The 26,226-nt window shown below is 40.5% G+C and overlaps 1 protein-coding gene across 2 annotated transcripts in view; it reads left to right on the top strand.

The window, feature by feature from the left end:
* The window catches only part of LOC122539321 (annexin A5-like), a 64,549-nt gene extending 49,822 nt beyond the window's left edge, over positions 1-14,727 (top strand). For both annotated transcript variants that reach the window (XM_043674025.1, XM_043674026.1), the window contains exons 8-13: positions 3,922-3,978; positions 6,797-6,890; positions 9,249-9,344; positions 9,695-9,753; positions 11,790-11,912; positions 14,107-14,727. In XM_043674025.1, the coding sequence (XP_043529960.1) occupies positions 3,922-3,978; positions 6,797-6,890; positions 9,249-9,344; positions 9,695-9,753; positions 11,790-11,912; positions 14,107-14,169 (492 nt within the window). In that variant the 3' untranslated portion in view covers positions 14,170-14,727. The remainder of the gene's footprint in view (positions 1-3,921; positions 3,979-6,796; positions 6,891-9,248; positions 9,345-9,694; positions 9,754-11,789; positions 11,913-14,106) is intronic.
* Positions 14,728-26,226: the final 11,499 nt, after the last annotated feature.

Below are 26,226 nucleotides of genomic sequence, written 5' to 3'. Positions count from 1 at the left end.
AGGGCAAGCCAGACAGAGAACAGCTAGGGAATTCCTAGAGGCATGGCATTCATCCACAAACTCCATCAACAAACACATCGACCTGGACCCAATATACCAACCACTACAGCGGACAGCTGAAACTGACAACCGGAAGCGGCAGGGACAGACCACTATAAACACCGGAGGAAACATCAAAGAAGCGCTTCGCAGGAGGCTCCCAAGCACTGATGATGTCGCCTAGCCAGGGGACGAAACGTTTGCAACAAAAACTTCCAGCTCGGCGAACAGAACCACAACAATATTAAGGTGGGTGAAAAAAATCTCGCAAAATAACCGGGCATGTCTTGAGGGAAGAAAGAGGGCTAGTTAGATGAGGTTGTTTAAGGAGAGCATTACAAAGATAAGGATCGAGATCGCTACAGGCATGGTGACTACTGTAGGTTTTGGGGAGATCTACTGGCCAGGAAAATGTGGTCCTGTCAGCAGTCTAGGGTAACTCATGACATGAATAAGGGTTTTGATGGGAAGTGAACTGAGGCAGAGTTGGACAAAGTTGGAATTATCTCCTGCAGATCAGCTTTGGGATAAAAGGACATTAAAACTGGGAAGAACCTAACTCAGTGGCCAGAGAGAGGCGGGGTGTTCATAGTTTGGGAACAGATTTTGTGTAGGAATTGGAGACAGTAGATTTGACCTTGCCCTAGTACATAATTGGAGACACTACCTCATCCCATGTTTGGGTATTGGATAACTTGTGTGATTAATCAGAGTGTGTGAAGAGGGTAATAGAGGTGGTGTTGGGGTAGTGGTGTCATTGGTGGTACATTTGGAAAATGAGGATATGATTTTAGATGTTGTCAAGGGGCAGCATTCAGTTCAGAATTTGGAGAGTTACAGAGATAGATCCTTAGGATCTACAGAATTAACAGAATTAACAACTCAGGAGCTGATAAGTAGCCAGCTGGGTAACAGAGGAGGTGTGTTGGCGAAGGATGCTGTGGGCAGCTGGATGAAGCTGGCCTTCAGACAGGTCAGAAAGGATGTGGAGGAATAGTTTATTATTACCACTGTCAGATAGGGTTCTACTTGTGAAATTGTGGGCTTTATTAAAGTACTCTGGCATTCAGAAATCTGATGTGTAAGATTGTATTGATGAGATGCTTTGGGATTATTTTAGTATAATGAAACTCTTGTTATCAGCTCTGGGCTCCAGCAGCCTGGCGATTATTGAGATTGGGGATATGGGGAAACTTGGATATTAGTTTTGCTTCAGTACCATTCTCTCTAGTGGATCAGTCGGCTGCGTGGACCAAATCTCATTCAGAAATGTGAACAGGTGATGTTCCAATGCAGTACGGAGGGAATGCTGCATTGCTAAAGGTGTCACCCTTTGGAAAGGGATGCAGAACTGAAGAATGTCGGGAGCTCTGATATGTTCAAAAGATCACAGTGAGCTATTTTAAGGATAAATGAATTAAGAAGCTAAGAAATAGGAGCTAGAGGAGGCCATAGAACTCCCTTGTCTCTGCTCTACCACTCAATTAGATCATGACTGATCTTTGATCTTAAAATAACTTTTTTCCCCCTGATCTCCATTTACAATGATGTCCAAATATCAATATATCTATCCTTCTTGGTCTTGAATATACTCAATGACCTCGCCTCTGCACCCTTCAAGGGTTGAAAATTTCAAAGATGCAGCTTCTGTTGGTGCTCAGTGTCCAGCAGTAACTGCATTCATTCAAAGGCCTATTCCAATGCCATTTATACCTTCTGTCAGCTTCATATGAGCCGACCAATCTTCTATCTATGTTAATATACTTCCCCACCAGTTACATCTGTCACCTTCCCAAATGCCTTCTGGAAATCTTCTTTCAGTTCATCCATTGGCTCCTCTTTTTCCACAGAATGTGTTCCCTCAAAGAACACCAATAAATTGGTGATTGATTTTCCTTTTCTAAAAGCATATTGACTTTGAATCTCTTTGACTTATCTACACGTCTCTAGTTGTAACTTCTTTAGTAATAATATCTATCATAGGGAAGATGTTGGAAGTTAAGCCAACTGGCCTATAGTTTCCTGCTTTCGGAATAAAGGAATAACATTAATTTGGGTATTTTTCAGCCCTTGGCTCCAACAGTTTTACTTAGTATCACTTCTGTTGTGATAATTGCGGTTTTTCTTTTCAAATTCCTCCCTTCCATTTCCTGATTTATCACTGCTTCTGGAATGTTATTTGAATCGTCTATTGCAAAAGACATGATCAATTCATCTGTGTCTGGATTAGAGTGGTGCTGGAAAAGCACACAGGCAGCATCCGATGTGCAGGAAAATCGATGTTTCGGGCAGGAAACCTTCATTTCTATATTTTCCACTGATTTTCGAGTTTTCACTTTCTATAAGGCTAACACTCACTTTCTATAAATATGGAAAGAAGATTTAACAAATGCTTACTCTCTCTTCATATTTCTGGCAGGTTTTCTTTCATAATCTAAATGGTCCTTTTTCATTACATTTTATTGGTCACTCCTTGCTTTTTTTTGTATTCTGTTCAACTTTTTGATGTACTACCTGTCATTGCACAATTAATACTTTCTTGTTTAGTTTGATGCTATCTTTAACCTTTCTATTTAGCCAGGGATGGTATGTTAATCCCTTTCTACTTGTTGAAATGTGTCCCTTCTGAGTATTCTGAAACATCATCTTAAATTTGTACATTGATTCTGCACCTCAGTTAACCTGATGTGTATGTTCACTTTTGCTAAATGCAGAAAGAAAGCACGTTGACCCATGTAATTTCACTGAGGTAGCTAGCTAATTGTTCGAGAAGGTTTCTAAATGTTCTGCTATCCATTCTCGTGTTAGTATCAGAGACAATTTTTACAGTGTAAATGGTTTTGAATTCAACTTTTGAAGAGCAAATTATAAAGATTTCTTCAAAAGTAAATTTTGACACATGATGTTTAAGGAGGAATATTTGGTCATTTCTCACACCTACTATAGAACAACCTCAATTATCTGAATGAGACGGGCAGGGAATATTTTCTTCGGATAACTGATTGTTTGGATAACATTTTTACAGGACCTTGAGATCTTGTTTGGATAATCGGAAATTCGGATAATTGATGGTTGGATAACTGAGGTTGTTCTGTATGCCGTTCACTTCATGTACTGGTTAATGATACGCGAGCAATCCTGGGTTGCAGTGCCTTTTTCTTTTCTCCTCATTGTTTTTCTTTTGTTTTCTCTCTCTATCTGCTCTCTCTCTCTCTCACACATACTGTCCCCCTACTCTTTATTTCTCTTTCAGTCTGTTTCTATCTATATAGATTAGATTACTTAGTGTGGAAACAGGCCCTTCGGCCCAACAAGTCCACACCAACCCGCCGAAGCAGAACCCACCCAGACCCATTCCCCTACATTTTCCCCTTCACCTAACACTACGGGCAACTTAGCATAGCCAATTCACCTAACCCGCACATTTTTGGACTGTGGGAGGAAACCGGAGCACCCGGAGGAAACCCACGCAGACACGGGGAGAATGGGCAAACTCCACACCGACAGTTGCCTGAGGCGGGAATTGAACCCGGGTCTCTGGTGCTGTGAGGCAGCGTGCATCACTGTGACACCGTGCCACCCATAAAGTTTGGCTATAATTCACTTTTTCCTTTTTGTTATTTGCTGTGTTTCTTTCGTTTGGTAAATGAAACAAATTCTTAGAGAGAGAAGCAATGTTAGTGAGATCTCAGATGTGAGATTGAAGATGTTGTGTAATAATCAATTGCCAGCAATTTGTAACTTCTGCCATTCTGTGCTACTGTTTCAGTTACCATGAGTGATAATTAAATAATCAGTAACTTGTAGCAACAGATTTCAGTTGATGATCAACTATGAGAGTCTTCATTTATAAAAGGTGAAATTTCTTTCTCTTTTTTTCAGGCCAACAGAGATGAGAGTACGGTATACGATGATGCATCAGTTAAAAAAGATGCACAGGTCAGTTAAAGCATTTATGTTTGCATTTTTTAAAAATTACAATTTCTCTTTAAATAACTCCCTTTAAACTCTCTTTAAACAACTAAAAAAGTTCTTCACTCTTCCACATTTTTCAAGTGATTTTGAGGCATTTTTGTTACAGGTACACAATCCTTTATCCAAAACCCTCGGGGCCAGCTAGTTTCCGGAATTCGGAATTTTTCAGATTTCTGAATAAGTGACAGTTTAACGGTGAAATAAAAATCTTACTGAACAGCAGACGCACCTGTGAGTACTGTGAGTGCTGAGACAGAATTGAGGCTTGCCAATGCTGGGCCATGCCATCATGTCACATCTGAGTGACATGCATCGAGTGGGTGAGGAGTTAAATGTTTGCACACCAAACAACCTTGATATGGAGAAAAAATCTTCACGCAACAGCTTCAGATTTTAGAGCTTTTAGGATTTCGGATAAAGGATTGTGTACCTGTACTATACGAACTTTATTTCATGCTTGGGTAACACTTGGGCAAGACACTATTGTGTCAAAAGGTGTAACTAAGTAATGGAGGAGAATAAGGAACAATATGAAGGAAAGATTCAAAATTGGGAGAGACAGAATTTTAATGGGATGAGAAGAGTTTTAATTTGGGTTAAATGGAGCAAATGTTTGACAGGAAAAAGCTACAGTGGAGCAATGGGTGACCTTTGCGAATGCCTTGTTTTGGATACGGGCTGAGTTCATTCCAAAAAAGTAGAATGGTCAGGTGTGTACCAAAGCCAGGCTGTCTTGAACGATGAGGGAGATAGGGAATATGGTGAACCCAAAAACAGAGGGTGAATGATGCACAGTAAATGAATTCTTTGCGTGAGAATTAGGTCAAATGTAATAAACTGAGAAGGAAGTGAAAAGGTTGTGAAAATCATTAGTATAAAACAGAAGCTTCTGGCAGTGAGAAGTGGAGTGGGGCCAATCAGCGACTGTATGCTTGTAGGTGCAGAACAGGGCTAGAATAGTTAGTAAGTACCTTGTACTAGTGATTGCTAAAACAGAGGATGTTGACAAGGTATTGATGGAAATGGTGAGGGTAGATGTAATGGCTAAAGTGAAAATTCAAAAGAAAGATGTATATGAAAGGCTATCTGTACTTAAAGTGGATAAGTCACCTGATCTGGAGGGGTTGCATCCCCGCTTGCTGTTGGAATTAGTGGAGCTTATATAGAAGGACTTGCCATAATTTTCCAATCTGTTCTAAATATGGAGAGGTGGCACAGGATTTAAGAGTGGCAAATGAGATAGTCTTTCTGAAGTAAGATCTAATGTCAGTGTTAGGTAAGATTTTAGAAACCATCAGCAAGCATTTGGAGAGGTTTGAGCTAATTAAAAGAATCAGCATGGATTTATAAAATGTGGATTGTGCAGTTGAGTATTCCAGTTGAGTTTTTGTTTGAAGTTGGAGAAGGTTGATGAAATCAAAATGATACTTGGTGTTTGAATTTTGCAAAATGTATGGTGCAGGAACAGGCCATTTGGCTCAACTAGTCCATGCTGGTAGTGTTGACGTTCTGATTGAACCTCCTCCCTTGAACTTTCCTCATCGAAACCTCTCATTATAACCCTCTGTTCCCTTCTCCCTTAAATGCTTGACTAGCCTGCCTTGAATGCATCTAAACCAATCCTTTAATCACATCCGTTGGTAATGAGTTCCACATTCTCTCACCATTCCTTGTGTAAAGATGTTTTTTTTTCTGAATTGCCCCAATTGGATTTCTTCATTAATGTTGTATATTGATATCTACTAGCAATATCTCTCTGTATCCATGCATCAAATTCTTGCAAAATCTTAAAAATATCTATCGGATCATCCCTTTGCCATATATCAGGAGAAGCCCTCCTTCCTCTCCTGATTTGAAAACTGCCACATTTTTTGGATTGATCTTTGTAAATCTTCTCTGAACAGTCTCTAGTGCCTCTATAGGTTCTTCGGGGCCAGACTGCATGCAGTACTCTGAAGTGTGGTCTGGTCAGTGTTTAATGCTAATTTAGCATAACTTCAACTCTTTTCAATTCTATACTATTGCTTGGTTTTTCTAATTCGAGGCGCATCTTTCAGTGATTGAAATATTGTGCTCCAGGATCAATTTGATCCTCTATCCAAGTGACCACCTGATTCTTCCTCAAAAATGTACTCACTCACAGTTTATCTGTGTTAAACTTACAAATTCTTTGACAGTCCTGCAAATTTGTTAACATCCTCCTATAATTTGTTGCAGTCCTCTTCAATATTGACTATGCCAGCCTTCACCACTCCAATTTGGTACTACTGTATCATGTAAATATGGAAATATTGGAGGAACTGGAATTGTTCTCCTTACTTAAGTTACCCTTCAATCAACATTACCTTTTTTTAAAATTTTTCGTGCCATTGCATGGACACCCCCCGTGACCTCTTCCCAAAAGTGCAAGTCTATGTGTCTGCAAACATGCACAGACCCTCTATGCGGCTGTGCATTTTGGTGGGAGCCTTGTACCTAATGGAAGTACTCCAAATGATGAGGATTTTGATAAAACAAATCGGGAGAAATTATTTCCTCTGGCAAATAGGTCAGTAACAAGACATAAAACGATGAGCAAAACAAAATAGGTCTGAATTTCTTTGCACAGTTTATTAACCTGACTAAAGCACAACCTGAGAAAAATATGTGGAAGCAAAATCTATAAGAACTTTGAAAAGTTGGACATGAAGTGGACTGGAATACAGAGAAAGTCAGTATGTGGGATTGTATTGCACTGCATTACTTCTTCTAGAGCTGAATGAGTAACATCTTTATACAACAGGAACTGTTTCAAGCTGGAGAATTGAAATGCGGCACTGATGAGTCAACATTCCTCACGATCATTGGGACCAAGAGTTTTGCTCACCTTCGGCAAGGTGAGCTGTGCTGGTTTCACGTTCATTACTGGCAATAAATTATAATTATGATTTAAATGTTGTAGTATTGGTCAAATACTTTAAACTGTAACCTTTTAAAAGAATATTTTGGGAATAATGCAATTAATTTCAAACATTAATGTTTGCAATGACTAAAAGCTGGAGATACTAGTATTCTTCTGCTTTCTTTCTCCGTCATCGTTTCCTCCTTCTGACTTTGACCTAAGTCGCAATGGGTATGCGTTAAACATCTGATTACTTGGTATACTGTGAATGGAACATTTTTAAAATTGAGAGCCAAGGTCCCAATCACATTAACTGGGAGGTGTTAAACAGTAGAAAGCTTGCATTTGTAGTTCATCAATTGTCATAATTTTCCCAGAGTGTTAAATAGCATGGATCTCCATTTCTGTCTGTCCCACGCTGCCCTTACACATTCCACAAAATCATCCGTCATCTGTTTTCTCCTCTGCTTCCTTCTCCAATATTTTCCTTTGATCTTCTCCGTTAACTGTCTACTGTGACCAAGGTGTTCTCCTTGATAACACTGACGTCCTCTCTTCCTTCTCCAGCTATTGTCAACACTTCTTCATAAGCATTTCTCTCCGTGTAAATCAGTAGAACATTCTTGAACAGGTCCACATCTCTAATACAGTCAGCTTATCCATATTTCCTTTATTTGTTATGTTTCTGAAGCATTTAAATGCGTAATAAAATGTAAATATCTCTGTATCCTTATCCTAAGATTTAAGTTCAGTTTCTTTGATGTTAAGACACCCTTCAATTCAGACAAAGTTGGTCCTAGCTATGTCAATTCTTCTTCAAGTCACAATCACACCTCATCATCTGTGATATCTGCTCAAAGTGCCTGAACCTTTTCACTTGATCCAGGATTCATGCACTTCTTTCACTTTTCACTTCTGGGATTAGGTCTTTGTTTAACATTAATTCTCAAACTCCTTGTTTTCACATGGTTTTCAATTTTAGTTTTGCCTTTTCTAGTAGGACATCCTAAAATGTTCACTGCCTACAGGCCACTTTTGAAGCCAAGACTATTTTTATATCGGCACATTTAAAACCAATGCCTTGCCAAATAACTGTCCTAATATTATGCAAAACAGTAATAATCTTCATTTTTAAGGTCTGACTGAAAGTTGGCTGAAACTTCATTTTGTCTGAAGTTCACATGTTCGGTGGGAGGAGAGGAGTGCTATCCATCGTATTATCGCATCACTCCCCAACTCCTCAGTTGTCAATGAAGTTAGTGAATGACTTGGGGAGATTGTTAATTTCTTCATCCACTGTAGGTTGGGACCAAGTGAGTGTGCCACCAGGAATATAAAGGAAGTCCTGCAGTTGCAAGTTCTCACAATACAGGGAATTTCAATTGCACAGCAGGCAGTGGCATCACCAACAGGTTCCCTACCCGGAAGTCAGTTTGTTGGACAGGTGTAGAATAATTGGGCTTGGAGCACTGGGAAAGAGACAAGGAGCTGGTGATCCGGGTCGTAACTGTGTGTGTATGTGTCTTTCAGACAAATGGAGGTGGGTCAGGTTGGGTAAGCTGTTGCAGGGGTCTGTAAGAAGGTACGCTGGGTTGTCCTGTCCAGATATAAATTTCTGTGAGTTTGTTTGCTAAATAGTGGAGACTTCTAAGGACCTGAGGAAGCTGTTGTTGTAGCTGCCTTAAGACTGTGTAGAAATAGTACTAGGCGATCCTGTGGATCGCTTCGTAACTCTCCTGTCTCTGCAGCAGAAATCATGGTGTAAGTCCCACTCCAGGGGCAGGATTTCATGGCCCCCCAGCTGGCAGGTTTGCAGGTGGGAATGGGGATTGCCTGTAAAATTTCCCAGGAGGTATCCTATCAGCCCTCCCTTGTGTTAAGAGGCCGTAGCAGCCTGACCTTTTATGTTGAGGATGATGGGAGAAGTTTAGGGGCAAAGGATGGTCACCCAGCTTGGGCCAATAGTCAGGAAGGTAGGGATGGGAGTTCCTTTCCACATCGGATGCCACACACCTTCCTGTCCTACGGAAGGAGCGTTTACAACCCAGCCCACCAGGTTATGATCAGCTTCTACATCCGTCCAGTGCTCCATGTCTGTTCCTCACGTATAAAAGAGTGATCCTTGTGAGGATACTAAAAGCACATGTTAACGTTACTTGTTGAGAAATCAGTAACCATATTCTTCACAAGAATCTCTGGTCGTGTGAGATGCTGAAGAATGTAGAACTTTTATTTGATTGTATAGAAATACATGACTTGAATTTCAGATTTGAAATATCTATGCCCACTGATAGAAAGGAACACAATATTCAGTAATGTTTGGAAATAATATTTAATATGAACTCTTTTACAGTTTTTTCTGAGTACATGAGAATCTCAGGCTATCAGATTGAAGAAAGCGTTTCTTCTGAGACGTCTGGAAATCTGAGGACTGCATTACTAGCAGTTGGTAAGAAGCAAGATAGTGTTTTGTGACATGATATTATATAGTGTTTACAGTATGCTACTATGCCCTTCAGCCCAGCTGGAAGATTTGTAGTAATTATGCTCCCCTCAAAACTTTTACCTTTCTAACCCATCAACCTATTCTATTTCTTTTTCCCTCATTTGTTTATTGACTTTTCCTTAAATGCATCTATGCCAGTCGCCTGAACTAGTGGTTGATTGACTTGCAAATCATTTTCAAATGTTTTGTAATATTAATTGAAACATGGCGTACTAATTTGTTCTGTGAATGCTGCCTTTGGAGCCATAGATGGGATATATGTATAAAATGATGATATTTGTGTTCTGTTTCAGTGAAGTGTATAAGAAGCGTTCCTGAGTATTTTGCTACGACTTTACACAATGCCATGCGGGTACGTCAAAGGTAGCTGGTAGATTTGGTTTAGGTGGTGAACTTAATAAATTTAATACAATTTAATAATACAATTCAATAATTTAAACATAAACACCCTCAGCACATGAACAAGCCCTTCAGCCCACCAAGCCTGCGCTGATTTACTAATCCTTATTTTGACATGCTACTTCTTGCCCAAGTGTGGGTTCTACCCCTCTGTTTGCCTCCTGTTCATATGTCTATCAAGACATGCCTTAAAAGTTGCTAATGTGCTTGCTTCCACCCTGTCCACTGGCAGTGTGTTCCCGCACCCACCACTCTCTGGGTGGAAAATCTTTCCCACACTTCTCTCCCAAACTTTCTCCCTCTCACCTTGAACCTGTTCCCTCTTGTAGTTGACCGTTTCCCTGAGGTGGGGGGGGGGAAGCCCCTGACTGCCCACCCTATCTATGCATCTCATAATTTTGTAGACCGCTATCCGGTCACCCCTCAGTCTGCATCTTTTCAGTGAAAACAACCCAAGTTTATCCAACCTCACCTCATAACTAAAACCCTCCAGACCTGGCAACATCCTGGTAAATCTGTGCACACCCTCCAAAGCATCCATGTCCTTCTGGAATTGTGGTGACCAGAACTGCATGCAGTATTCCAAATGTGGCTTAACTCGAGTTTTATATAATTGTAACAGAGCTTGCCAACTTTTATATTCTATGCCTCAGCCAATGAAGAACAGCATACTGTATGCCGCCTTAACTAGCCTATCCACCTGTGTTGCCACTCCCCGGATTCTGTGAACTTGAACACTCCGATCTCTCTGTGTGTCAACGCTTTAAAGGGTTCTGCCATTTCTTGTATAATTCGCACCTGAATTTGATCTTCCGTTTGTCCAGATTAAACTCCATCTGCCATTTCTCTGGCCAAATCTGCACTTTAATCCCACTGTATCATTTGACAATCCTCCTCAGTATCTGCAACTGTGCCAATTTTGGTGTCATTCGCAAACTTACTAATCAGACCGTGGTAACTTCTTAATGCTAAAGTGACCAGCCTTTTACATTTGTGTACTTGAATGGCATGCAGGGGCATCATTACAAAACATGTCCTATTTTTTTAAGGATGTGTTATTTCAGGCCAAAAGATGTGAAGTTAAGGCTGGGACATGCCCAGCAGCTGCTTCTGTTCAAACTGGCACCCAGGAAGGCTGGAAGCCTTTGAGACAGCACTGTTAAAACTGTTTGATGCCATAGTACTTGGTTGAAGAGCCAATGGCCCCAGCATCTCTTTGTGTGTGTGTGTGTGTGTCATTTTTACATTACAGTGTGGAAACAGGCCCTTCGGCCCAACAAGTCCACACTGACCCGCCGAAGCGCAACCCACCCATACCCCAACATTTACCCCTTACCTAACACCACGGGCAATTTAACATGGCCAATTCACCTGACCTGCACATCTTTGGACTGTGGGAGGAAACCGGAGGAAACCCAAGCAGACACGGGGAGAATGTGCAAACTCCACACAGTCAGTTGCCTGAGGCGAGAATTGAACCCGGGTCTCTGGCGCTGTGAGGCAGCAGTGCTAACCACTGAGCCACCGTGCCGCCCATGTGTCCATCAGCATGCCAAGGTAGGCTTGCCATCAAGATGCTCTCACCTAAGTCCTATGCAGCAGAATTCATCTGCTGTCTTTCCTTCTGGGCACTGGTGAGCAAAACGGTCCTTGTTCTGGTCGAAAGGTGCACTTCAGTTGAATAAATTGTCATTTATCAAGTGTGCAATTCTTAAAATGGCAAGGAAGATTATTTTAACTGGTTCTCTCTTGAACATTGACTTTACAACTCACTTTTCTGTCCGGTGTTTAAAGACCTCAGTAGATCAAGCTATAATTTGTTCACTGTTTAACAGATCCATGTAAAATGTAAAACTAAATTGACTTTGTAGAGGAAACCTTTTTAATGGATATTGGATAAAAGCAGACAGCTACAGTATTGCATTGTCTTTGAATTGACAGAGTCTGACAAAAGGAGTGAAGTATTTTTGCATTTTCTTTTGCAACTAGGGAGCTGGTACCGATGATGATACACTTATCAGGGTAATGATTTCAAGGAGTGAAGTCGATTTGCTAGACATACGGGAGAAGTTCTACACCAATTATGGAAAAACTCTCTCCAGTATGATCAAGGTATGGCTATGGAACAGAAAGGGCTCCTTTGTGAGAAAGATAAAATTACAAGCTGCTTAGTGGTTGTTACCCAGATGTAATAGCAGTAGATATGACCGATAAATAAACAAGCCCAAAAAAAAAACAAACATCTTGACCTGAATATTTAAATATTTGAAATAAGGTACTTTTACTGTCTTAGAGTTTGTACAGCACAGAAACAGACCCTTCGGTCCAAATCGTCAGTGCCGATCAGACATTCTAAATTAATCTAGTCCCATTTGCCAGCATTTAGCCCATATCCCTCTTAAACCCTTCCTAAGCATGTATCCATCCAGATGCCTTTTAAATGCTGTAATTGTACCAGCCTCCACCACTTCCTCTGTCAGCTCATTCCATACACACACCACCCTCTGCGTGAAAACGTTGCCCCTTAGGTCCCCTTTAAATCTTTACTCTCTCAACTTAAACCTATGCCCTCTAGTTTTGCACTGCCTAACCTCAGGGAAAAGCCTTGGTCTATTCACCCTATTTATAAAACCACTCTCATGGTTTTATAAACCTCTATGCAAGGCCGTCCCTCAGCCTCTGGCACTGCAGGGAAAATAGCTCCAGTGTATTCAGCCTCTTCCCTATGGCTCAAATCTGGAGGGTATAGCTGATGCCAGCAAAATGACAACTTAAAGATTCCCGATTTCATGTCTCACCCTGGAAGATAAGTGGATTAAAAAGGATGGTTAGTAATGAAATACATGGCAGGATAATCGGGCAAAGTCCTGTATACAGATACCTTTGAACTCAAATTAGGTTGCCTGTGTTATTACAATGACTCCTCTTTAAAATGTTTAATTAGCTGTGAAGTACTTTAAGACATTTTGAGAATATAGAGTTTTGTAGAAACATAATTTATTCTTAATGTCTTAGAACACAAAACAATAGGCTTGACTTGACTCATATTTATAGATGGGGTAACAATAGTTTGGGAAAGGGGGTGGGGTAGATCCTCTGAATAAGATAAAAGTAATATCTAAGGAAGGGTCAGAAAGGCAATAATGTGATAGAAAAATAACTTCAATCAACTTAATATAAAAAAGATGCAGTTAAATAAGAAATGTCTTGGCATTTATTAATGTGGTAGAAGATTACTTTTTTTGACCCAGTGCTGGAGACGTCGCTAGGGGTAATGCTTTTATCATGAACACCTCCTTGCATGGAATCAATGCAGCATTCATATTTTAAATAGTATTACAGCCTCTAAATGTTATGAATCACATGATTCAATTTCAGATATTCTGACAATTGCTACAGCTAAGGCTCAAGGGCTAACTCTGACTTTGAAAAGGCAAACTACAAAGAAATAAGAAGGATTAAGAGAAAGTGATTGACAGGTATTACTGCATCCAAGTTGAGGAGAAATGGTAGTTTCAAAATATCAGGTTGAATATGCAGGATAAAGTCAAATGATGGTCAGAATGGCTGATTAAAACATTTTTTTTTTGAATAGAGAAGATTGGGAACTTTAGGGTTTTATTTTATTAAAAAGCTGGGATACCAAAATCCAAAAAGTCCAAAGGGTTTTTAACAAAGGGAGCTAAACACTGCTAGGAAGCATTTGCCAGTATAATGTGTACTATAGTTGATTAGGTAGGTTCATCGGCATAGGCATTGAGGATATTCTGAATCCAGTTTGATGTAGCAATATTGGCACTATGCAGGTGTCAATAACTTCTCCCAAGCAGGACTTGCACTCTTGACTTTGTGTAAACCCCAACCTCTGAGAGAAAATTATTCGTCTACTCTGCAGTTATGAATGATTAAAAACATAATGTATTTGTGTTTGATTTTATGCTTTATCTGTTTGACTAAGTGTGAATTCTTTCTCAATTTTCTATGAAAATGTTGTAGAACTAACTGTTTTTGAGACCTTGAGATGGATTTTCAGTGTATATAGTTTGTGGAAATCTACCTTGTATGGTTCCATTTTGCTCACTCTCTTTGTATATGCTGTCATTTAAGCTTGTTCAAGGAATCATTGCTATATAAAACCTCTCGTGCTTCCATGTTTTAATACATAAGATCTCTAAAATTGTCAAGAGGAGGACTTGTCCCCTTATTAGGATTTTGTCTTTTGTCTTTTTGAACAATATAGCTTAATTCACACAACCATATGTTTCCTTGTGCGATTTATATTAACAAACCTTTTCTTTCTCTGCAGAACGATACATCGGGCGATTACAGGAATGCCCTTCTCAGCATGTGTGGTGGTGAAGATAAATAGTGCCACTTATGATTTAATCAATTCCACATATAGATTTGAGGCTTTGGCCTGTATGATTAATTAAGCAGATATTATTGTAATGCAATTTTTTTAGGAACTAAAGCTTGTAAAGCATGCAAAAGAAATTATTTCTAGCACTTTTGAGGGAGGTCTCTGATAGTTCCTCTTTCTTCATTTGTGATTTATATAATTAATATTGACTACCATGACACAAACCATTGCCTTACATGGCAGAAGACTGTCACTGAGATGAATAATTCCTCTCTGATCTCAAAGGTGTTCATTCTATTGCATTTATTGACTTTGCAATGTAAGCTTGCTATTCACCATAATCAAGTAGTTAATGCAGCTGCCAATTTAACAATTTATTATTGCCATAGCGGTATGTCAATGAAATATAATGAGTAATTTGAAACTAAATGTAAATGTCATAAGGTTGAAGTTGGAGCTTTTTGAGATTAACTAAGTACCAGATATTGTCTTTGCTTTGCTCCTGAGGGAACCAAATAAATGAAGGAGGCCAATCAGTATTAAACATACTCATTTCTGTCATAGCAATAGACCAAGGCGTTGTGTTTTTCTTTGTCCTGATTAACCTTCAGGGTTACTTTATTGTTTAATATGTCAATCAGGTACACTATTGCAGCCTGCAAATAATTAGCATTGGACATTGTAATGCAGTTGCAAGAAGGGGAGTCAACAAGTAGCTATTTTTCTTTCCTGTCTAGAGATATTATTACGCATCTCTAGAGCAAGTGGAACTTGAATCCAGGTCTGTGAGCTCAGACGGGTAGAGAGAATACCAATATGCATCTTGAGCTTAACTTGAAGCAGTCGCTTCCCTTTAACTGTTCTGAATCAATGTTAAGTTAAGCAGTTTAAAGATCTTGTTATTGAGTCTAACACTGGAATTCAATCAGTTGATTGAACAACAAATACATGGTTGCACTTATTTTACAAATAACTTTGCCACAAATATTTGCTGATTTCATGTTGATGTTTTTCCTACATATGTACATCCTGTTAAATGAACATGAATACCACTGCTGAATAGACCACAGCTTGTAGTAGCTAGAGATTGGAGCGTGGTATGATAATGGTTAGGAGGTTAGGACTACCACAGAGCTGGCATGGGCCCATGGAATTGCACCAATGACCTCAGTGAGTGAAACCTCGTACAGTTGGTGGATGCAGTGTGAGCCAAGTGCACTTGCCCAACTGTTCCTGGCGGATCCGCATCTGAACTGATGTGTTAATGACCAATGGAGAGTAAAAAGCCATTTGATGACTGAAGCGACTATCATCCCCCTACTAATCCCGGTGCGCCAAAGGGGATTCAACTACTGAATAAGGCTGTTGGGATCAACTGTCTTGCATGCAGGTTGGGGGAAGGGTGTTTACAAGAACAACAAAAAATTTACATTAATGCTGTGCCTTTTCGTGTACCACAGGAAAGAAATCAAACAACAATGACAGAAGAAGATGATGATGAATGATGGAAATGGGTGGAGGGATGACTAAACTTTGGTCAGAGGCAGGTTTTAGAAAAAACTTTGAAAAAGGAGAGAGACTGAAGGAAGAGACATGATTTAGAGGGAATTTCAGACTTTGGGGTTTTGCAGGGCTGCCAGTGGGATGAAGAAAGTGAGAGGAGCACAGGGACAAAGTTCACATAGCCCTAACCATTCAAATTCCAGAGAGTATTATCCTGATTTGTTTAACATCGCTACTTTACATAACTCTCGAAGAAAAGGGCAAAAGAATATTTTCCTAGGATTCCTGAAATTTTCATCTTGTTAACTCATTCATTAAATGATGTGGTTTGGTATTTGTCTATGTTTATGTTACTTTAATCTCAACATTTATCTCAATGTTTTATTTCCAGATTCTAATTAAATTATGATAAATACATCTTTCATTCTCTAAATCCAAATTGAAAATTCTAACTATTGAGCATAAAGCAAATTTATCAGAATTGAGTGTCATGTTTGCAGCCCCTTTTATAAAATATAATTAATTTTTTTTTTAAAATTGTAAGCAAATAACACTCCAACATTCTTCAGGTTTTGCTCTGCCCATTTCGTTTCCCTGAATATCTCTGTTTAAAATGAATGTTGACAAACACACCAGGATACAGATTTCCAAAACTCTGACTGTGCAACAAGGGGAGATCACAAATTCACTTTGCAGCTCCAATCTAAGAAGCCAATAATAATTGGTTTTATTCAAAAACTTTGTTTTTCAAAGACTTTATTTTCCAAGCTAATGCATCTATGCTTTAATAAGTGTTAGATTGGAATTTATCAGCACAAAAGCTGATATTTTCTTGGACTTAGCTCCACTTACCCACCTGCTCACCGTAACCCTCAATTCCTTTACCATTCAGAAATTCTTTGCCTTAAAGACATTAAACAAGGAAGCAGCAACTGCTTCACTGGGCAGGGAATTCCACGAATTCACAACCCTTTGGGTGAAGAAGTTCCTCCTCAACTCAGTCCTAAATCTGCTCTGTCTTGTTTTGAGGCTGTAGCCCCTAGTTCTCATTTCCTCCCCACCAGTGGGAACTGAGAGGTTATCCACTTCGGTAGCAGAGGCAGGAACACAGCTTATGATCTGAATGATGAGAGATTTGGGAAAGGGGGAGGTGCAACAAGACATGGGAGTCATTGTATACCAGTTCTGAAGTCAGAGCTGAAAATGTGTTGCTGGAAAAGCGCAGCAGGTCAGGCAGCATCCAAGGAACAGGAGAATCGACGTTTCGGGCATAAGCCCGTCTTCAGGAATAAACGTCGATTTTCCAGCAAAACATTTTCAGCTCTGATCTCCAGCATCTGCAATCCTCATTTTCTCCTCCAGTTCTGAAGTCAGCCAGGATCTTATTGAATGGTGAGGTAGACTGATTGGGATGAAAGGACCATTTCTGCTTTCACATCTCATGGTTTTACTGCCTGGGTTTCACACTACAGAGAGGACCTCAGGTGTGCTGAAAGTTTGGGCCAGTGAAATTGTTGTTTTTGGTTTTGTTTTTGATAGAACAATGTTGTGGTCAATACAATTTGAGCTATGTACTTTATACAGTTTGCTTCTTGATACAATTATAGCATGTTGCCTGCAGATTAATTTAGCAGACCGCTATGTGAAGTTAACATTTAATTCCTTGCCTACTGTGAATGAGCAGAAAATAATTTATGTAATAGTTAACTTTCACATTTGATGAAGGAATGCTGTTTGTTACGCTGACTCTGCATTAGACAACATTTCACACTGGATTTCCAAGGAGGCAATCAAAATATGTGACTCTGATTATGCCTTGGCCAAGAGTCCAATCAGTGTCATATACTTTGATTGACTCCTTGTAGTCACTTCCCTATCAAGAATCATGCACTCCATTCACCCAGAATAATGTGAACACTGATTCACTGTTAGACAGTATTGTTAGGCCAGATTTTGGTGTAAAATTAATGGTGACGCTAACAACGTTCACTGTTATTTATGTGGCAATTGATCAACAAACTCCTTGCATGCACAAATCATAGATCAAAATTCTCCTTCAAAGTCTGTGTGATAATCGTCACTCTGAATAATTCACTATTTCCAGAATTTCTATAGCAGCATCTATTCCTTGCGTTTATGTGGCATATTTGCAGAATGGTAAGACTTGCCTGATCTGGTGCTTGGCGTAAAATGCATCATAAAGATGCTGCAAACAAGAATGTGTGAGAGAGGAGGAGGTGAGAGTCATCCTGTCATCAAACACGGAAATATACCCTGCTGACCATAATCCCAAACTAAACTAGTTCATTCCACACATGAACCACTATCTGTGTAAAAAGGTTGCCCCTCAAGTCCTTTTTCAGTCTTTCTCCCCTCACCTTAAATATATGGCCCCTAAGCTTGAACTCCCCCACCCTAGGGAAAAGAGACCTGCCATTCACCTTATCTATACCCCTCACAATTTTGAAATCTCTATAATAAGGGCATCCCTCAACCTTCTATACTCTAATGGAATAAGTCCCAGTCTATCCAGCCAGTCCTTATAACTGAAACCCTGCGTTCCTGGCAACATCCTGATAAGTCTTTTCAGCACCTTCTCCAGCTTGGTAATATAACAGTGTGACCAGAACTCCACACACTACTGCAGAAGTGGATTCACCAGTGTCCTATGCAACCTCAACATGACTTCTCACCTCTTATACGCAAAGATCTGAACAAGGAAGGCACGTGTGCAGTATGTCTTTTTAACAACCCTATCTGCGTGTGATGCAAACTTCAAAGAATTATGTATCTGAATCCCTAGGGTCTCTTTGTTTTACAGTGCTTTGTATTTTCCTCTAACACCTGCATCAAGGCCTTATCATTCACTCTTGGGATGTGATATTCATGTCACCCAAGTACCAATCAATGACCATCTTTGACAAGAGAGAATCTAAACATCTTTCTTTGACTTCTCTTGGTGTTACCATCACTCAGCCCCAAAACATCAACATTCCGAGCTTACCGTCCACCAAACTCTTACCTGGGCCGGTCCTGTAAACACTTAGTGAATCCGGCAATCCTGCGGAGAGTATCTCACTTGCTGGTTTCCCAAAGCTTCGTGTGTCCACTCTGTGAGGGATGAATCAGGAGTGCAATGAAATTCTCTTCATTTGCCTGGCTGGGTATGACTCAAGCAACACTCGAGAAACCAAGATGGGTGGCATGGTGGCTCAGTGGTTAGCACTGTTACCTCACAGCACCAGGGTCTCAGGTTCGATTCCAGCCTCAGGCAACTGTGTGAAGTTTGCCCATTCTCCCCATGTCTGTGTGGGTTTCCTCCCACATTCCAAAGATGTGCAGGTCAATTGATAAATTGTCCATAGTGTTAGTTGCGTTAGTAGAGCGGGGTGGACTTGGGCCGAAGGACCTGTAGGGAATCTAATCTAACCTAAAACTTGCAACATCCAAAACATTGTGGACTGCTTCATTTGTAAGTAATCCTTCACTAATGCACTGTGGTAGCAATGTATACTGCCTATCACCAGATATATTAGAAATGGGTGGTCAGGAGCAATGTTGGCACATTAAAGACTCAAAGAGGGATCTTGTCAATGACTATGGGGAAATGGCAGACATGTTAAGTAAAAGCTTTGCCTCAGTACTTAGTATAGAAAAGGAGGATAGTTTGCTGGAGGTCCCGAGGAGATTCATACTGGATAAGGGGAGGGACTGATTAATATAAGTAGGACATTAGTAACGAAAAATGAATGGAATCAAAGAGTGAGAGATCTCTGGGAACTGATGGTTTCCATCTGAGAGTGTTAAGGGAAGCACAAAAGTTTCCTATACAGGAGTCTTGCCTTTAGATTAGAACATTGCATTTGTCACTCTATTTTTAAGAAGGGTTGCGGCTGGACAGGACATTGGTTAGGCCACGCTTAGATTGTTGTGTGCAATTCCGGTTTCCCTGCTATGGAAGGTTGTTGTGAAACTTGAAAGGGCTCAGAAAAACATTTACAAGGATGTTGCCAGGGTGGAGGGTTTGAGCTACAAGGAGAAGCTGAATAGGCTGGGACTGTTTCCCTGGAGCATCGGAGGCTGAGGGGTGACTTTATAGAGGTGAGGGACATGGATAGGGTAAATAGTCAAGGTCTTTTCCCTGGGGTGAGGGAGTTCAGAACTAGAGGGCATAGGTTTAGGGTCAGAGGCAAGAAATTTAAAAGAGATCTCCAGGGCAACATTTTCATACAAAAGGTGATGCATGTATGGAATGAGTTGCCAGAGGAAATGGTGGAGGCTGGTACCATTGTCAGAGGTAGTTTCTTTACTCAGAGTAGTAGGAGCATGGGATAGCCTGACTGCAACAGTAGTAGACTCGCCAACTTTGAGGGCACTTAAGTAGTCATTGGATAGACATACGGATGGAAATGGAGTAGTGTAGGTTAGATGGGCTTCAGATTGGTTTCACAGGTCAGGTGCAACATCGAGGACCGAAGGGTCTGTGCTGCGCTGTAATGTTCTATGTTCTATGATCTAATTATAAAAGGCATCTGTATTGGTATTGAATAGGAAGGGTTTAGAGGGATATGGGCCAAGTGCTGGCAAATGGGGCTAGATTAGGTTAGATATCTGGTCGGCATGGACGAATTGGACTGTAGGGTCTGTTTCCGTACTGTGCATCTCTATGACTTTATGACCCTAAGGGCAAAAAAGAAAAAAGCCAGGGAATTAAAGACCAGTTAGCCTACCATCTGTGGTTTGGAAATTGTTGGAGTCTGTAAACAAGGATGGGTTAACTGAGCACCTTGAAAATTCTCAGTTAATCGGGGAGCCTGATGTTTGGTGGGTCATGACTGACAAACCTCTGAATTATTTGAAGAGGTGACTAAGATAGTGGACAGGGGAATGTCCATAGATATTTATATGGGCTTCCAGAAGGCATTTGATAAAGTTCCACGTAACAGATTGTTAAGTACAATAGAAGCCAATGGAATTGACGGCAAATTATTGGTCTGGCTTGGAAATTGATTGAGCAGCAAGCAACAGAAAATAGGGATAGTGGATAAGTACTCAGATTGGCAGGATGTGACCAGTGGTGTCTCGCAAGCATCTGTGGAGGGGCCTCAATTGTTCATGTTATGTATTAATGACCATTAGTGACATAGCTCAGAAAGTCATATACCTAACTTTGCTGATGACACATGGTTAGGCAGCATTGAATGCCATGTAGATGATAGCATAAAATTACAAAAGGATATTAATAGACTAAGTGAATGGGCAAAACTGGTAGATGAAGTTCAACATTATCAAATGTGAAGTTATCCATTTTGGTGCATAGATCTTCAAGCTAGTACAGGAAAGGACGGGGCAGATAAAGGTGAAATATTTCAATTGGTTGTGAATTCTATAATTAGGGGGCAGAATGTATAAATTAAGGCTGCACCATTCAGGAGTGATGTTAAGAAACACTTGTATACCCAAAGCATGGTAGATGTTTATTACAAGATAATGCATGGCTTAAAAGGGTGGATGCTGGGAGTTTGTTTCCATTAGGTGAGGAGACTAGGACTCGTGGGCACAGCCTTAGAATTAGAGGGGGTCAATTTAGAACAGAAATGAGACATTTCTTCAGCCAGAGAGTGGTGGGCCTGTGGAATTCATTGCCACGGAGTGCAGTGGAGGCCGGGACATTAAATGTCTTCAAGGCAGAGATTGATAAATTCTTAATCTTGCAAGGAATTAAGGGATATGGGGAGAGTGCGGGTGTGTGGCGTTGAAATGCCCATCAGCCATGATTGAATGGTGGAGTGAACTTGATGGGCCAAATGGCCTTATTTCCACTCATATCTTATGGTCTTATGTTTGGAACTCTCTTACACAAATGGCAGCAGATGCTAGATCAGTTGTTAATTTTATCTGCAATAGATAATTTTTTATTTGGCAAAGATATTGAGGAATATGGGCCCAAGGCAGGTAGATGGAGTTAGGTCACAGATCAATTGTGGGACAGGTTCCAGGGGTTGAATGGACTACTCCATCTGTTCCTAGAATAATGGCTTTGATGAAGGGACTCAAATGTCCGGTGGGTAAATTTACCATTGACACAAAGGAAAGGAATTTGTCAAAAAGAGCTGAGGAGTCTCCAGAGGAATATACATGGATTAAGTGACTGGGAAACGAATTGGCAGATGAAACATGGGAAAATGTACATTTATCCAATTTGGCAGGACGAATAGAAAAGCAACATGGAGAGAAGTTGTAGAACTTAATGCTGCAGGAAGATCTGGACATACTGCGAAATGAATCGTAAAAAATTAGTTTGCAGGTACAGCAAGTGATTAGGAAGGCAAATGGAATGTTAGCACTTTTTATAAGGAGAAAGGAATATAAAAGGAGAGATGGGATGGTATAATTGTACAAGGTCTTGATGAGATCACGTGAGGAGTAGCATGTACAGGTTTGGTCTCTTTACTTGGGAAAGAATAAATTACATTCTTAACAGTTCACAGAAGGTTAGCTCCCTCCTGGGGCGCAAGACATATATTATGAAGACTTGTTGGGCAAGTTAGGCCTATACTCATTAGAATTTAGAACGATCAGAGGTGATCTTATTGAAACGTATAAGATTCCAATAAGAATTGAATAATGTTTACTCTTAATGGGAGAGACTGGAGCTAGCGGACATAGTTAAAAAATAAGAGGCCTCCCACTTTAGACAAAGGGAGAGAGTTTTTCTTCTCTGGAGGTCACCTATGGAACTCTCTGCCCCAAGAACTAATGGAGGCGGGATTATTGAATATGTTCAAGGCTGAGTGAGATAGATTCTTGCTGGATTAAAGAGTCAGATGTTGTGTGGGACAGACAGGAGTGGAGTTGAGACCACAATCAGATTAACCATGATCGTATAGAATAACAGAACAGGTTCAAAGAGCTGCATGTGGCGCTGGAAAACAACAGCAGGTCAGGCAGCATCCGAGGAGCAGGGGAGTCAACGTTTCAGGCATAAGCCCTTCAGGAATGAGGGGGCTGAGAGGTAAATGGGAGGGGGGGGGGGAAGACAGCAAGTTGGAGAGGAGGATGCAGCGGATAGGTGGGAAGGAAGATGGACAGGTCAAGAGGATGGTGCCAAGTTGGAGGGATAGGGTGGGAGAGGGGAAATGAGGAAACTGGTGAAATCCATGTTGATCCCGTGTGGTTGCAGGGTCCCAAGGCTGAAAACGAGACTTTCTTCCTCCAAGCGATGGATGGTTAGAGTTTGGTGACGGAGGAGGACCAGGACCTGCTAGTCCTTGGCGCATTGGGAGGGGGCATAAAGTGTTCAGCTACAGGGTGGTGGGGTTGTTTAGTGCAGGTGTCCCAGAGATGTTCTCTGAAATGATCTGCAAGTTGGCGTCCTATCTCCCCAATGTAGAGGAGACCACATCAGGTGCAGCGGAGACAGTAGATAGCATTTGTGGAAGTACAGGTAAATTTCTGCTGATGTGAAAGAATCTTTTGGAGTTTTGGATGGAGGTGAGGGGGAAGGTGTGGGTGCAGGTTTTGTACTTCTTGCATTGGTAAGGGAAGGTGTCAGGAGTGGGGTGTAGGCTGGTGGTGGGTGTGGATCTGACAAGGGAGTCATGGAGGGAACAATCTGAAATGCAGATGGGGTGGGGAGGAAAGTGTATCCCTTGTGGTGGAGTCTGTGGGTGGCGGAAGTGGTGGAGGATGATGTAATGTATCTGGAGGGTGGTGGTGTGGAAGGTGAGGACCAAGGGGTTTCTATCCTTGTTGCGATTGGAGGCGTGGGGTTCAAGGGTGGAGATGATCAGGTACAATGGATACAGTAGAGGACGCATATTGAAATACAGGTAAATTTCTGTCGGATGTGGAAGGATCCTTTGGGGCCTTGGATAGAGGTGAGGCATCTCTGCCCCTCTGCCCTCGAACCCCACCCATCCAATCGCACCAAGGACAGAAACCTCTTGATCCTCACATTCCATCCCACCACCCTCCAGATACATTGTATCATCCTCTGCCACTTATAAACAGTGAATTAGGGTTACATACAGGTTTATTTTACAAAACACTAGAAAAAGGTTAGATAGCTCTTTTTCACTGGATGAGACACAGTGGGATGAATGACCTCTTCTGTGCCTTAAATTTTCAATGTTTCCTGTATATGTACCCTTACTGCAGCATGATAATCTTGGTTACTGCCAAGTAACCTCTCTGGTGTTGAAAATCAACTTATGTAATTGTGGAGTCTCATTCCCTCAGATTTCAATTATTGGAGATTTGAACAAAAAATTAAATGCCCTTGACTTATTCTTCTGGGTTCAGTGGCATCTCTCAATATATCTTCCTCTTCCTCTCTTAACTTCCCTTTTTGAGCATACATTGACATTGAATATATTATTCTGACAGCACCTTGTTCAGTCTCTGCTATCCATTACCGATTCCTCAATATAATTGGTTACGATTGCTTAAGAAAGCGCATAGCCGCATGCTGTGTTCACGCGCCTCTGCGAGATTTGTAGTTGTCTGACAGCAATTTCTGGTGAAAAATCCCACATGAGGTCCTTCGTTTCCCAATAACCACAAAATCAGGGCAGATTAAAATTGCAGGTTGTACTTGAAGATGTAGACAGGAGATTAATTAGTTCAAATTGAGATGCGAGATTAGAACTTATTTCTGTTGATAAAGTGGAACTGATGCCACATAATAAAATATTGTGACAATCCAATCGGAGATGATTCCCATCTAAACTGGAGCAAAAGGTACAATGAAGCACAGAAAGGAGATGACTGAATGTTCCTAAATAGACTGCTAGTGTACCAACAGAAGCTTTAAATGTATATGTTATGACAGTAATGACCAAGACTTCAGAATGTTTGCTGGAAGATCAAAGATGTGGGTAAAGTGGACACTAAGGCACATTTACATGGTCAGCAAAATAAGCCAACTGGATGGATCCAGGATTGCCAATCGATTCCCTTTCAGATTCCTGACAATTTGGACATTAACAAATTGTCATTAAATGCCAATATTTGACTAAAATGTACAATAAATTCTTTGCCAAATGATGATTTCAATAGAGATTTTATTGTTGATAGCATCAAATGATCCAGTAATGATCTGTTCTGATCAGGTTTTGGAATAGGTTTTGTTAAATGCTTGTGTCTGACCTGTTTACTTTGATTGATCACATTGTGGTTCTTTTTAAAATGATAGAATGGGTCATTTAACATTGTGTTCATCACTATAGGACTGGGTCAAAATGCCCTTAGGGCTTACCTCCTATTTAACAACTGAAGCAGGAATGTTTATACCCAACCACAGCAAAATAAAACATAACATTACTAAAGCACTTTTAAGGGAATGTAGGTTTTACAAGATATCTTAAAGGAAGAAAAAAGGTGGAAAGGGTCTGTTTCCGTGCTGTACATCTCTATGACTCTCTGATTACAATTGGGGCAGCTCCGGGGCCAGATTTAATTAGCAGAGATATTTGTGTGAGGTGGGTTGTGGGGCAGCTGGAGATTACCCAGACAGTGAGCGAATTTTTTAAGAGGACATTATTTGATCAATGCAGGTGAACGAACACGGAGATGTAAAGTGAAAGGGCCTTTGTGTGTTAGGACACAAGTAACAGAGTCTTAGATGACCTCAAATTTACCTCAGGAACGTGGGAGTTCAGCCTGCAGTATGTTGAGTAGTCAACCCTAGATGTGCAGAAAATAAGAATAAGGAATTCAGCAGCAGATGAGTTGAAACAGGGTGAATTCCAACACTGTTAAGGGAGTAGAGATAGGTAGTCTTCGTAATAATGTGAATGTATTGTCAGTAGATTAACACCCATGTCACCAAAGTAATGAACAGTATGGTTTACACTCAAAATGTCGCCAGGAGAAAGGATGTTGTCAGTAGCTTGGAATTCAGTGACTGAAAATAATGGTTTCATCTTTTTCCCAGAAATTTAATTGGCAGAAGTTTCTGTTCCTTCAGGACTATTTGTTCGAGAAGCAGACTGATAACTCAGCAGAAATGGAAGGGTGGACTAACGTGGTAAGTTAGAACTGACTGCCATCAGCATCCATGTGTAAACTATTACTGTGCTTTCAGGTGTTGCTGGAGGTCACCATGTAGATGGGAAACAAGAGAGTGACCAGGATAAATCTTTATAGGACAGCAGAGCTCAGAACAGGGAACAGGAAAAGAGGTCATTGAAAGTGATGTTTTCATATATGACGAGATAAAAGGACCATTTCTGTTGGTCTAATCTTCCTGTCAGCTGAGGTTTTCATAGTCACCACTAGATGGAAACAAACAACTGGTAAATATAAAAGACAACCTTCTACAAAAATACCATTTGATAATCTTATTACCATTTCATTCCAGTTTAAATATGAACAAATAATGGATTTAAATATCTGAGTAATTACTCTATACTGGCTAAAGTTTATAGTAAAAGATAGTAATAGATAATTTCTCCTCCATCATATTAGTAAGTATTGTTAATGTTTCTCTTCATGTCAAATTACTCTCTCCTTTAAATCTACCATGTTCACCCCCTTCTCAAAAAACAACTCTTGACTATC

This window comes from Chiloscyllium plagiosum, chromosome 32 (genome assembly GCF_004010195.1).
Source record: "Chiloscyllium plagiosum isolate BGI_BamShark_2017 chromosome 32, ASM401019v2, whole genome shotgun sequence".
Classification (NCBI taxonomy): domain Eukaryota; kingdom Metazoa; phylum Chordata; class Chondrichthyes; order Orectolobiformes; family Hemiscylliidae; genus Chiloscyllium; species Chiloscyllium plagiosum.
The sequence above is the reverse complement of the archived record's forward strand: the minus strand, read 5'-3'. Positions and strand labels throughout refer to the sequence as shown.